We start from the raw sequence: 13,060 nt of genomic DNA on the forward strand, positions 1-13,060 counted from the left end.
AGTCAGAGAAAAAGAGGAAGATCCTGAACAGGGAGGCTTGGCTCAGCGACTGCAGCAATGGGCCCAGAGACAGCCACCCTGAGAGGGGGCCATGGGACTCGTGGTATTTCATTTGGCTCTACATCAGGTTGCTCTGGGTCCGAGCAGATAAGCTTGAAGGCACCCGACCACCCTCCTCCATTCAGATGTCTCCCTACGTCTGAGCCCTTCTCTCCCCACTCCACCCCCCTGCCCTTTTCTTCACATCATTCTCCCTGGCTTAATGGACAGCCCCTCCTGTCCTTCGCCCTTACTGCGCTCCCTGTCAACTCTGATCACACGCACCAGGACTTTCATTCACGGTCTCTCTCCTGGTCTCAGGCAGCCATTGGCTCCCAAGAGGGCTGTGGATTTCCTGAGCGTAGACCCAGCGCAGGGGCTGGGCATGTGTTTGGAATAGAGAGCAGGTCAGAAGTCCCGGCTGCCTGCTCAGCACTCCTGTAGCTCCATCGTGAGTTCAAATCACCTGGAGAAATGCAGTTTGTGATGCAATTGGCTGGGGGGGGGGGAGGGGGAGAGATGCTGTGTGTCACTAACAAGCTCCCAGGTGAGACCCATTGTGCTGGACCAGGGGCCCATCTCGGGAACAAGGGCCTAGCCCACTGGATTGGCTGGAGAAGGGAGGGAGGCAGGTGGGAGCCCAGGTGTGAGTGGGTCATCCTCCCAGGGTATAAGATGGCTGGGCCGGGCCCCTCTCTCCTTTGCCAGCGTGGCTCTGGAGGCACCATGGGGCTGAGCTACGGGCTCTTCATCTGCTTTTTGCTCTGGGGAGGCACCGAGTTGTGCTGCCCCCACCCCATCTGGTTCCTTCACGGTGAAGCCGGTGGCCCCGTGTTGCCTGTTCCCCCCACCCCCCGCTCACCTCCCGTTCTGGTGGAGTGCCTGGAGGCCCAGCTGGTGGTCACTGTCAGCAAAAACCTCTTTGGCACCGGGAAGCTCGTGAGGCCTTCAGACCTGACCCTAGGCCCTGAGCACTGTAAGCCCTTGGCCTCCGAGGACACGGCCGCCGTGGTCAGGTTTGAGGTTGGCCTGCATGAGTGTGGAAACCGGGTGCAGGTGAGGCTGGCCGCTGAGCCCTCGGGTCTGGCTTGGGTGGGAGTCCAGGGAGGTAGGCAGCAGCAGGGACGCAGTGTGACGTGTCCCCATGGAGATGGGACTGGAGCAAGTCCTTTCGTGCTTGTGGCTGGAAGAGGTGGACCATTGAGATCTGAAGCTGGAGATAGGGGTGGGGGTGGGGGTGGGGTCCAGAGTTACCTGTGCTTGGAGTCCTCTGGAGGGTGCATGACCTACAGGCTCCATCCTAAACCAATGACATTGGGAGGGGTGAGGGACAGGATGCCTCCGCCTCCCAGGAGATGCCAGTGCGCAGCAAACTTGGGCAATGCCTTTTTCGTGTGGGGTTCACTGATCATGTCCAGAATCTCTTGGGGCCCTAGCCCACTTCAAGGATGATTACTCTGTGCCCCTCCCACCCTCCGAACCCTCTGCCCATGAGTCCCTGCTGACTCCTGATTGTCCACCAAGAGCTAGAGGGTCCGTCAAAACGGTCCCTCTTCCAGGTGCAGAGAATCTCCCACAGAGCAGCGGGGGGCGGGGGGGGGCGGGGTTGAACGACTGACCTGGTGGTTAGCAGCCCAGCGCTTAACCCTCCCAATGCCCCCTCGGGCTCCTTGCGCTACAACAGGCCTGGGTTCAGGTTCTGCTACTACTGTCCCAAAATTCTTAATTCTTGAATATGGGCCTCTGCGTTTTCATCTTTGCCATCAGCTCCCCCGGTTAGCCACCTGGAGAGTTTGCTAGAAGAAAGCCAAGATGCAGAGAACCCGAAGACGGGGCCAGTCAGGGCAGGGCCAGGTGTGGCCCCTTCTGCGCCTGGGTTTCAGGTACACCATGGGCACAGGGCCCGGTGACTAACCCCTGGTCTTTCCTTCAGGTGACCGGTGATGCCCTGGTGTACAGCACCTTCCTGCTCCACAGACCCCGCCCGGTGGGAAACCTGTACATCCTGAGGACTGACCCGGCCAAGGTCCCCATCGAGTGCCACTATCCCAGGTCGGTGAAGGACAAGGCCTGCCACAGCTCTGACTCAAGCCTCCTTAGATCTGTCAGCTGTCTGGGGCTGCGGCCACTGCGCTTTCTGGGAGGGACTAGGACTTCCTGGGTCTAGCATGTTTCTCCAAAATACCTCGGGGATCTGGCTGCCTCTTAGTTGAAGTCAAAGGAGCCCAGGTGGCCTACTGGGTGATGTATTGGGCTGTGATCCGCAAGGTGTCGGCAGGTCGAAACCACCAGCCTCTCCGAAGGAGAAAGTCGAGGCTTTCTACTCCTGTCAACAGGTAGTCTTGGAAACTGACAGGGGCAGTTCTACCCTGTCCTTATAAGGGTGGCTTTGAGTCAACATTGGCTTGATGTCAGTGAGTTAGGAGCTGAGTGGGAGTCCCAGAATCCTGAGGGACAATGGCCAGAGACCGCTGCCTCAGAAAACGCCTCACGCCAGCCCTGGCGTGTGCAGGGCCAGTCAGCAAAAAGCCGAGGAGGAGGGTTTGGGAACCAAACGTCTGACTTCAGATGTCACCCTCTTCCTGCGTCAGCCCACATGCCACCACAGGGGGAGCCCCCGGGGGAGCCAGAGTTGGATCCCTTGCAGGTGGAAGCAGCCATTCTGGAAGGTCAAGGCGCAGACTCAGACCGCTGGCTTGATTGCAGCTGCGGGCTCTGCAGTGGGGCAGACGTGAGACACCCTCCCGGTTGGGGCCAGCTGGTGTGAGGTGGAGGGTAGGTGTGGGCTGCAGCTGTTTCCCCTCTCCCAGGCAGGGCAACGTGAGCAGCCAGGCCGTCATGCCCACCTGGGTGCCCTTCCGGACCACGGTGCTGTCGGAGGAGAAACTGGCTTTTTCTCTGCGCCTGATGGAGAGTAAGCAAGGGGTCGGGGTGGGGGCCCACAGCGAAATCGCTCCGCATCTTTAAGGCTTGTGGTGGCTTAAGCGTTGGACTCCCATCGAAAGATCACAGGAGTCCACTAGCCGTTCCACAGGAGGAAACAAATTTTTTAAAGTGGCTGTTCCCCTTCGATAAAGATTCCCGGTCTAGAAACTCCCCGGAATAGGTCTGTGCCCCAAGCGCCTTGATCATGGCAGTGGGTTTGCTTTTTCAGAGGACTGGAATGCTGAGAAGAAGGTCCCTACCTTCCGTCTCGGGGAGACGGCTCACCTTCAGGCCGCGGTCCACATGGGCAGCCACGTGCCACTCCGACTCTTCGTGGACCACTGTGTGGCCACGCCGATCCCAGCCAGGACCACCTCCCCTCATCACACCATCGTGGACTTTCACGGGTAAGGGCTCGGCAACCTTTTTCCAGGAACTGTGTAGCAAGGGGCCCGCCCCTACCCTAGCCTCTAAGGCCATCCCGATTCTCTTCCCAGCTGTCTCGTGGATGGGCTTTCCGATTCCGTCTCCGTGTTCCACGCCCCTCGACCCGGGCCAGACATGCTCCAGTTCACGGTGGATGTCTTTCACTTTGCCAACGATTCCAGAAAAATGGTAATCACGTCTTCATTTTATTTTGCCTGAGCTTCAGGATCAACCTGACCAGGCTTAACATTCCGCTGTGATCAATCATGAACGCCCCTGCAACCAACCAGCTGGGCAGGTCCTGGTCCTAGCTTTCCAAATAAAACCATAAACTTGACATATGAGGTCTTTTAGAAGCTCCAGGCAATGTGAACTTTTCAAATTAAATTCATCGGGGGCTCTTGTATCTCATCACAATCCATACATGCATCCATTGTGTCAAGTACATTGTTGCCATCATTTTCAAAGCATTTTCCTATTTGACCCTTGGTATCAGCTCCTTCCCCCCCCCCTTCCTCATGAACCCTTGATACTTTATATTCTTTTTCACATCCTGTCACACTTCACCCACTTTTCTGTTTGTCCCCTTGGGGAGGGGGTTATATATTGACCCCTAGTGATCAATTTCCCCCTCCCCCCCAAACTTCCCCTTACCCTCCTGGTATCTGTTCTCATTGTTGGTCCTGAGGGGTTTATCTGTCCTGGATTCCCTGTGTTTTCAGCTCTGATCTGCAGCAGTGTGCATGCTCTGGTCTAGCCGGATTTGTAAGGTAGAATTGAGGTCATGATGGAGGAGGAGGCATTAAGGACTAGAGGAAAGTTGTATGTTTTATCGGGGCTCTACTGCACACTGACTGGCTCATCTCTCCCTTGTGACTCTCCTTTAAGGGGGTGTCCAATTGTCTACAGATGGGCTTTGGGTCTCCACTCTGAGCCTCCCCACCCTCCCCAATACACATTGGCATGATTTTGTTCTGGGTCTTAGAGATGCCGGATACTTGATCCCGTCAACACCTCAAGATCACAGGTTGGTGTGCTGCTTCCATGTGGGGCTTCATTGCTTCTTAGCTAGATGACTGCCTATTTACCTTCAAGCCTTTAGGACCCTAGACGCTATATAGCAATGTGAATTTTTAAGAGGTTTAAAACACCTCATAAAGGGTAGGAAAGTAAGCCAGAGGCTGCAGAATCAGAACAAATGAGAATGGGGGTGGCGGGGCCCAGAGATGTACCCCGAGTGCAAAGATGAAGACGCACAACCACGGACCAACCGTATTGGCAGGGCAGGAGCCTGGATGAAGGGGGGAGGGGAGGGTGAGTGAGCGACTTGACCAAAGAGTGTAAATGTCAAGGTTTCTGGGGGTTTGAATGAAAAGCAAGAAAGGAGGAGATATAAAGACTTAACAAAAAGTACGCGATTTGGGTGAAGGTTTGAAGGTTTTCGAGCAAATTGATTTTTCTGTTCAACAGTTCACACGCCTGTTTCTTGTCATTGGCTGCCATTCCCACAACGGGACAGCGCTTCCCTGTGGCTGCTTCCCTGCCTTTCGTTTCCATTCGCCTTCACCGATCCTGCCGTCTGGACTTTGTCCTTTGATTCAGAAGGGTTCATGGTGTTAAGGTGTGCAAACCTACCTGATGATCAACTGGTCACCTGTCTACTGTCTGGCTGAAGGTTGAGCCAAGGGGATGGATGCTATTTTGTGATTGAGGGAGGATGGTGACTAAGGGCTATAATCGCAGGTGGCGGGGGGCGGGGAGGAGTGGGTGTGAAGAATTCTTCATAGCATAGCTTCTTGACGTCGATGGTCCTAGACCAGTATTTCTGAAACTTCAGTGCACACAGGTCACCCGGAGGGCTTGCTTGAACGCATTGCTGGAGGTTCCCGTTTCTTCACTTGCCCTGGAGCTGGGTGAGAATTTGCATTTCTAATAAGCATTCAGGTGAAGCTGATGCAGCTGGTCTGCAGGCCACAGCTTGAAAACCAAATCGGAAAGCTCACACACCCCAAAAGGGTTAGAGGTGGAGGGTGGGGAGGGGTGGAGAAGAAAGTAGCTAGAAAGTGGACTCTGCTCCTGATGACTAGGGGGCGGGGCGGGGTGGGGGGGGGGCGGAGAGGGAGCCGGAAGCATGGGAGAAGGACTGACCTCTGGCCTGGACATGCTGGGAGAATCTTAAAAACGACCAGGTTTTCTCTAAAATCCAAGACAAGAGTGGGTGGAGTTGGTGCATTCAGAATAGCTGGTTGGGAAGAAGCGATGTAAGCCAGGGGTATCCAGGCTCTGACTGCCCATCACCTCGGAGGTCAGAAAAACTGCTTGTATAGAGTGCCGTTGACCTTGGACAACACGGATTTGAACTGCTGGGGCCCACTTAGAGCCCTGGTGGCCTAGCAATTACCTATTGGGCTGCTAACTGCAAGGTCGGCTAGCAGATCAAAACCACCCGTAGCTCTGAGGGAGAAGGGGCTTTCTATTTCCATAGTTATTCCCGTCCTAGAACTCACAGGGCCAGTTCTACCCTGTCCTATAGGGTCGCTATGAGTCAGGATTGACTCAAGAGCAACCAGTTTTGTTTTGGGGGGGTGGAGAGGCACTTAGATGCCTACCGTGGTTATGTGTTGGGCTGCGATTTGCATGCTTGCAGTTCAAAACTACCAGCAGCTTTGCGGTCAAACTCTCAGATCACTGAATCGGCATGGATTCGATGACGGTGAGTGATTGGGTGGATTCACCCTGTCCCATGAGGTCGCTCTGGGTCAGTATCCACTGGATAGCAGGCAGCTTTTCTGTTTTATGGCCCTGGGAGTTTTCCTGCTGAAGAACTCGGACACTAGGTGGCGGTCACGGTTCGTAACTTCAGGAGAGGCTTCTGAATGGCATGGGCTCCATTCCTTGGTAAAATTGGATGGGGGGGGGGGGCGGTATTGAAGCCTGCCTAGAGAGGGGGGGGGGGAACTCTGTTGGAGCTATCTCTGACCAGTGGACCAGGGCTTACCTGAGGGGGTGGGATTGGGTGTTGGCTTCACAGCAGAAGGTGGGCCAGGGGACCATGATCCTGACAGCTAAGCTGGATTTTGGGAGTCCTTGGTTCCCAGCCATGTGCTTGAGTGCCTCCTGGAACCCTTGCTAGAGGAGGGTGATCGGATAGCATTTCCTAGAGATGGTGGCTGTGCCAGGTCTAGGTCAGGGTGCTAACCTAGTCACATCTGGTTCACATGCCATGGATACATTGACATGGGGAGCTATCGCTAAGGCAGATAGAGGGGGGTGTCCGTGGTAGAATGCTTACCACCCGTGCAGAACTGGGCTGAATTCCCTCAAGGTACCTCATACAGTGCCGTGACCCACCACCCTCCTGGCAATGGAGGTTTGGGAATTGCACAAAGGCTGGCCAGAGTTCCACAGAGGGACCAGAAAGAGCTGCTGGACTGGCTTCTGAAAATCGGGTTACAGCCATCCTATGGATCCCCAATGATTTGCTTTGTAACTGATCACGGGATATGGTGCTGGAACCAGGGTAGTTTTGGAGTCACAATGAGGAGTCTGGGTTCAGCTTGATGGGAGTTAATGACATAGGGCACGTACAAGGGCACTTCCCACACCCAAATAAGGAGAGATGGAATTGCAAGCTAATGGATGTTTCCATACATTTCTTGGCGCGCTCTGGTACAGCAACCGCTCAGGAGCCATGCCTTAAAGACTAAGGAGAAACCGCCAGCGAGCTAGGACTCCAAGCCTGAAATAAGAATTCCAAAAGTAGTGGAAGGAAGACCCCTTGGTTGCCTAGAGACCTTGAGTCCCCAAAGTGACTTGCACCATTCCTCAGCTGCAAAATGGAGCCCCCCCCCTTGGTGATTTCTCTTGAGAAGAAAAGCCGATTGTTGGCTAGTCAAGACGGCAGTCTTAGCAGGGGTGTTGGTAACAGGGCTCCTCTTCCCCAGCATCACCCTTCATGATTCTCAACGGGGTCAGGCAGGAAAGGCTGCAGACTGGTCGTCCCAAGTGGGATTTGCTACTGGTTCGGCTGTCTTGCGGCAAGTTGACCTTTGCCCCTCTGGGGCTGCATCTCTAGATGGGTGCTCTTCAATGGTCAGAAGGGTAAGGGTTATGTAGGGGCTAAGGTCTCCTGAGAGTCATTAGCATGGCCTACTAATGGTTCTTAAAAAAAAAAATCTTTCTTGGGGGCTCTTATAACCCTTGTCACAATCCATACATCAACTGTATCTGACATATTCGTACATCTATTGTCATTGTTCTTTTCTGGACACTTTCCGTTGAACCCTTGGAATCAGCTTTTTTTCCTCCCTCCCTCCCCCTTCCCCCATCCTCATGGCCCCTTGATTACAGATGGTTATTTTCCATGGTTCTCAACTTCTAGATCTATATCACCTGTCATCTGAAGGTCACTCCGGATGAGCAAGCCCCAGACAGGCTCAACAAAGCCTGCTCCTTCAACAAGACAACCAATAGGTAAGAACAAAGCAGAGCCTATGATGGAAGCGGAAACCCCAACTGACTGCTCCTCTCCAAGTCTGTCCCTGCCATGGAGATGGGAGCATCAGACTTTCCTGCAGGCAGCAAAACCCTGCTAAGCCTCTCCTCTCCTCCTCAGTTGGCACCCTGTGGAAGGCACAAGTGACATCTGTGAGTGCTGTAACCAGGGCAACTGTGGTGTGCCGGATCCTCCCAGGAGGCTGCCCCCCATAGACCAGCTGTCGGTGAGCCAGTGGCAGAAGCTGGTGTCCCGCAAACGGAGACAGGGTATGTCTTGGCTCGGCCGCCGTGCTATCGCTTGCCCCTTCACCTAGAACACCTACCAATGTATGGGAGAGCAGGGGCTCGCCTCTTCTCCCTCATTCTTTCAGGGTGATCATGCAGGGGGGTGGGGAGCTTCAGGGCACCTAATAAAGTATAGGCTTCAATAGGAGGAGCTCCATGCCCCCAGCCCGCTGTTATCCTGAGTCTACTGAAACCTGCCGGGGTGTAGAGAGTAATGCTGGGGGCCAGCGAGCACAATGGCTTAAGCTGATCCTCAGAAAGGGGGAGTGGGAATTGGGGGGACTAAGGTGTCTTTCTTTCTCACAGTGACGGAAGAAGCAGACCTTACGGTGGGGCCGCTGATCTTCCTGGGAAAGGCTGGCGACCACAGTAGGGAGGGCTGGACCTCAGCTGCTCACAGCTCCGTGAGCCTGGCTTTAGGGCTGGTGGTGGTGGTGACCCTGAGCCTGGCTGCTGTGGTCCTGGGCCTTGCCAAGTGGCAGCGTACAATCTCCTACCCTGTGCTGTGTTCCGGGTATGCTTCCCAATAAAGAAAAAGCAACCTCTCGGGTGTCGTGGAGTGACTGCTGATCAGGGGCAGGGGCTGGAAACGTTTGCTCTGGGCTGAAATCGACAATCCAGGTACCAGCAGGTGCTGTGAATCTACCTGTCTGCACAGGGAAGGAAAACCTATATTTCCCCCTGGCTTCTAGGCTAGGCAACACAACCTTCCTGGGGCCAGGGTTCCTTTCCCTGGGGGCTCCTTAGAAGTGAGAAGCGAGACTTCATCTGACAAGCTTTGGCTGTGCCAGGAAAGCCCAGTCCCTGGGAAGGACATGTTTGATCAAGTCTGCCAGTGATACAGGAGGTCCTTCACGGAGATGGATTGACACCATGGCTGGGGCAGGAATGTGACGATGGCACAGGGCCGGGCCATGTCTCCTGGGGTATACAGGGTTAGTATGGGTCGGAACCAACTGAATGGCACCTAACAAAAGTTTGTGGGGGTGGGGGCAAAAGTGGAGTGGGCCTGGTTTCTAGGCTAGCAAAGGGGTCTTGTGTCTAGGCAATAGTGATCTAACTGTAGGTTAGGGGTCATGGCCAAGAGACAGTCGAGCCCCACTTTCCCTAGGGGCAGCAGACAAAGTGTTGAGACGCTGGTAAGAAGTTGAGCGATCTTCCCTCTGCTTCCTCCCTGGTCTTGGGTGTAGCAGTCACCCTGGGCCTGTAGCTCAAACATACCCAAAGGCGTGGACTTGATGTTCACTAAGCCACCAGCTCAGGCAGGAGGCCTCCAGAGGGCTGGGACCTGCGCTGGGATTGCTATTTGGTCTTCCCCTCCATGCCTTGCCAGTCTGCCTGCCTCCCTCTACCCAATCTTAGCGGAAACACTAAATGATTAGAAGTATATTAAATGACTGTGTTTCATGAGCTTAACTCCACGTGGGACCTTCCAAGAACATACCCTCTTTTGCTGGGAGAAATTTTTTTACCTGATAAATTAATACTCTCTGTTCTTCAGTTGATTCTGACTCGTAACCCTACAGGACAAGGTAGAACAGCCCCTGTGGGCTTCTAAGACTTTTAACTCCTGCTGAGTGAGTTTGAGCTGCTACCCTTGTGGGTAGCAGTTCTGTGCATAACCCACTGAGACACCAGGGCTCTTTTTTGGTCAAGCGAAGGGAGGGAGAAGGAAGAAAATGTACAGGTGGTCGAATCACAAGTGTCGTTCCTAGCCCAGCAGGAATTTCTTACATGGGAACTGCTAATCTTTATCCTTCCAATTTTTAAAAATTCAATCGTTTTAGTGGGGGCTTTTATAGCGCTCCTCTCAATCCGTACATCGGTCCATTGTGTCAAGCACATTTGTACATATGTTGCCAACTTCAAAGCATTTTCTTTCTACTTGAGCCCTTTCAGTGCAATTTTTCGTATGTGCTGCCCAAGTGAGCAGCAAACTATGATAAAATGACATTTTTTTAAAGACCTTGAACAGGTGCTTGCAGTTGACTTTTTTAAAAAAAATCAAGCTGTAAACTTATTACAAATTAAAAATGAGGTTCTTAAAAATCTCAACTTGACCAGATAGGAAACAATTTAAAAACCTTTAAAGAGGTATTGAGAAAAACCAGGCTTTTAAAAACATGTTAATACCAAAAAGACATCTTTGGGTAAAAATAAAAACCCTATACTGCATAGATAATGCAAATAGTTCTAGTTATCTCGTCAATGGGCAAAAGGCAAGCACTTCAGGTCTTCAGCTCCAATTTTTTGTTCATTTCTTCTTGCTGGAATGTCATACTCTTGGATGACTAAATGGGATGATGGTACAGATGGGAAGCTACATGTACTCAGCCCTGCCCTGCTCAGCCTTGGGAGTGGACGAATTCCTAGCTAGTGAATTGTCTGCTTTTGTCTCTGCCATCTTGTGATTTAGGGTTATCTGGGTGTCTACATCGGTAATTGAAGTTGCAGTGGTAGCGACATTGAGGTGGCTGTGACCTTGGGTTTTATCTTGTTTTTCCTTATCTTCATTGCCATCCTCTCTAGGCTATTGACAAGGAGGGCCCCTGTGAAATCTTGGCCTATAACCTTGATACATAGTCTGTCTCGCTGGTCTACCTTGTTCTCCTGCACCCTCCATTCTTGCACAGGAGGCTCGGAATACTGCGGCTGACGCCCATAGGGCCTGGGGGTTGAACAACCCTTTCACGGGGGTCGCCCGATTCCTAACAGTAGCAAAATGACAGTGATGAAGTAGTAAGGGGGTCACCACAACATGAACTGTATGAAGGGGTTGAGGCATTAGGAAGATTGAGAACCGCTGGGCTATGAGGTTGAATCAACTTTAAGCGGAAGCCTTTGACATGGGAGATACTGCTTGCTTGGATAAGGGGATGTGACAGGACAATTCACCTGGTAGGTAACAGAGCACCAAGATAAGTTTAGCAAGCACTGTACAATCAATTGGATGAACGAGGCTTTCAGTGGCTCCTTCCTCCTGGGCTCTTCTCCGTCTGGAAGCTCTGCTGAATCCAGTTCACTTTGGGTGACCCCGCTGGCCTCTGAAATACCAGTGACGTGGCCTTCTACTACCCAGCAACACAACTGTGGGTCAGAACTGACTCCAGGACCCCTAACGACCACATGCAATCCTACCACTACTTGTCTGTCAGTTTGTGGTCCCCGGTGGCTTGTGTGTGGCTGTGGTGGTGGATGCTATGTCACCAGTCTTTTTAAATACCAGCAGGGTCGCCCTAAGTGAATAAGTTTTCAGCAGAGCTTCCAGACTAAGAACAGACTATGAAGAAGACCAAGTTAGAAATTCTGGTTCTTGTTTTTGTCGTCTGAAAAGGAAGATTTAAAAAAAAAAGGTCAACTCTGAATGCCTTCTTTAGAAGGGTCGAGATCATGCTTAAAGTGGAGTTTCAGTTAAAGTCTGAGGTCACTATTCAGATATGCTGAAACTTGAAAGCTCATTACCATCTAACCAATTCTCCCCCCATAAATAGTTTTATTTTTTAATCATTTTATTGGGGGCTCATACAACTCTTATCGCAATCCATCCATACATCAATCGTGTAAAGCACCTTTGTTCATTCGTCCTCAGCATTCTCAAAATAAAGTTTTATTGGCATATAATTCACATACAATTCAATAGTTCAATCACATCAAGAAAAGTTGTACAATCGTCACAATCAGTTTTAGAACATTTGCTTCATTCTTGTACTCACCGTTCTTAGCTCCCCAACTTGGCCTGCCATCCCCCCAAGGAACCATAAATCCAGTAGCTGTCTCCATAGATTTACCTAGCCTTCGAGTCAATGCTTACTCATAATTTTCTAAGATTGACTACCGCGTCCCCTCCCCCTCGCTCCTCCCCCTCCCAATTGCCCCTCCCCCTCACGTCACTGTTCTTGCCCTCACAAGACTCTTCTCCCTCTTTTCTCCGCATCACCCTCTCACCCTCTCCGTGACACGAGGACATCTTTCTGGCAGGAAGATCTGGGGCAGTGAAGGCTGTGGTCTGGAGGCCGAGATAAAGGGCATCTTTGGCCCCGCCCCCGGTATCTACTTCCTGCCCTGCTGAGGTTGTGTTGTCGCCCAAACCTGTGGGTTCCTGTCCTGCTTTATTAACCGATTGAAATAAAGTGGACACTCACTGCGTGCAAGAGAAACAGACAAGCGTGGGGTTTCACCACCAGAATGCCACAGGCTCCCCGCACTGAGGGCACCTGGACCCTTTACCCTCTTCCAGTTCAGGGATTTGACCCTGCCCTGCCCTCTCACCAACCTCGATCCATAAACAGAGGTCCGGTAGTGTCGAGTTCTTTAGTTGGACCTCTTAGTTGACAAATAGCCTCGGGTAGGACAGTGCGTTCCCACTGGGGCACTCTGGGGTCCTGGTGAATGGCAGAGGCTGGTGTATTTGCTGTACATGCGCACGGGCCCAGCCCAGCCCCAGAGGAGCCTGGGGCCCATTCTTTGCAAAAAGGTTCTGGGTTGGAATGGTGTGTAAGAGAGAAATTTAAGGAAACAGGTGGGGAATCATAGCAAAGGGGCTTTTGCTTCACTTCGGGAGGACGAGAAGAACTGGGCTGACCAGGGGTTAGTGACCAACTGCGCAGCTGAATCAGGGTTTGTGAAGCAGGCCACTGGTCAGAGACACTGGACCTGGAGCCCAACTGCCCGTCTTAACTCTCGCAGCGTCGTTGCCCGACTCAGCTTCTTTCCTAAGGAGACACCTTCATCTTCATTTCGGATAGAATGATTTACTGGAAGGCTGTCAGCTGCCATCAAGTTACGGTGACCCCAAGTCGACAGAAGAGGCCGCCCCCTCCCGTACCATCTCCATGGTCTCCCGTGGGTTTGAGCCTGTTTGTTGGTGAGGATATCTCCTCCAATCGTT

The 13,060-nt window shown here is 52.5% G+C and overlaps 1 protein-coding gene across 1 annotated transcript; it reads left to right on the top strand.

The window, feature by feature from the left end:
* The first annotated feature begins 765 nt into the window (after nucleotides 1-765).
* On the top strand, nucleotides 766-12,241 carry ZP3 (zona pellucida glycoprotein 3). Its single transcript, XM_075528141.1, has 9 exons — nucleotides 766-1,095; nucleotides 1,973-2,091; nucleotides 2,850-2,953; nucleotides 3,194-3,371; nucleotides 3,462-3,579; nucleotides 7,772-7,863; nucleotides 8,006-8,154; nucleotides 8,479-8,686; nucleotides 12,151-12,241. The coding sequence occupies exons 1-9, from the start codon at nucleotides 766-768 to the stop codon at nucleotides 12,239-12,241; spliced, it is 1,389 nt and encodes a 462-aa protein (XP_075384256.1).
* Nucleotides 12,242-13,060: the final 819 nt, after the last annotated feature.

This window comes from Tenrec ecaudatus, chromosome 12 (assembly GCF_050624435.1).
Source record: "Tenrec ecaudatus isolate mTenEca1 chromosome 12, mTenEca1.hap1, whole genome shotgun sequence".
In the NCBI taxonomy this organism is placed as follows: Eukaryota; Metazoa; Chordata; class Mammalia; order Afrosoricida; family Tenrecidae; genus Tenrec; species Tenrec ecaudatus.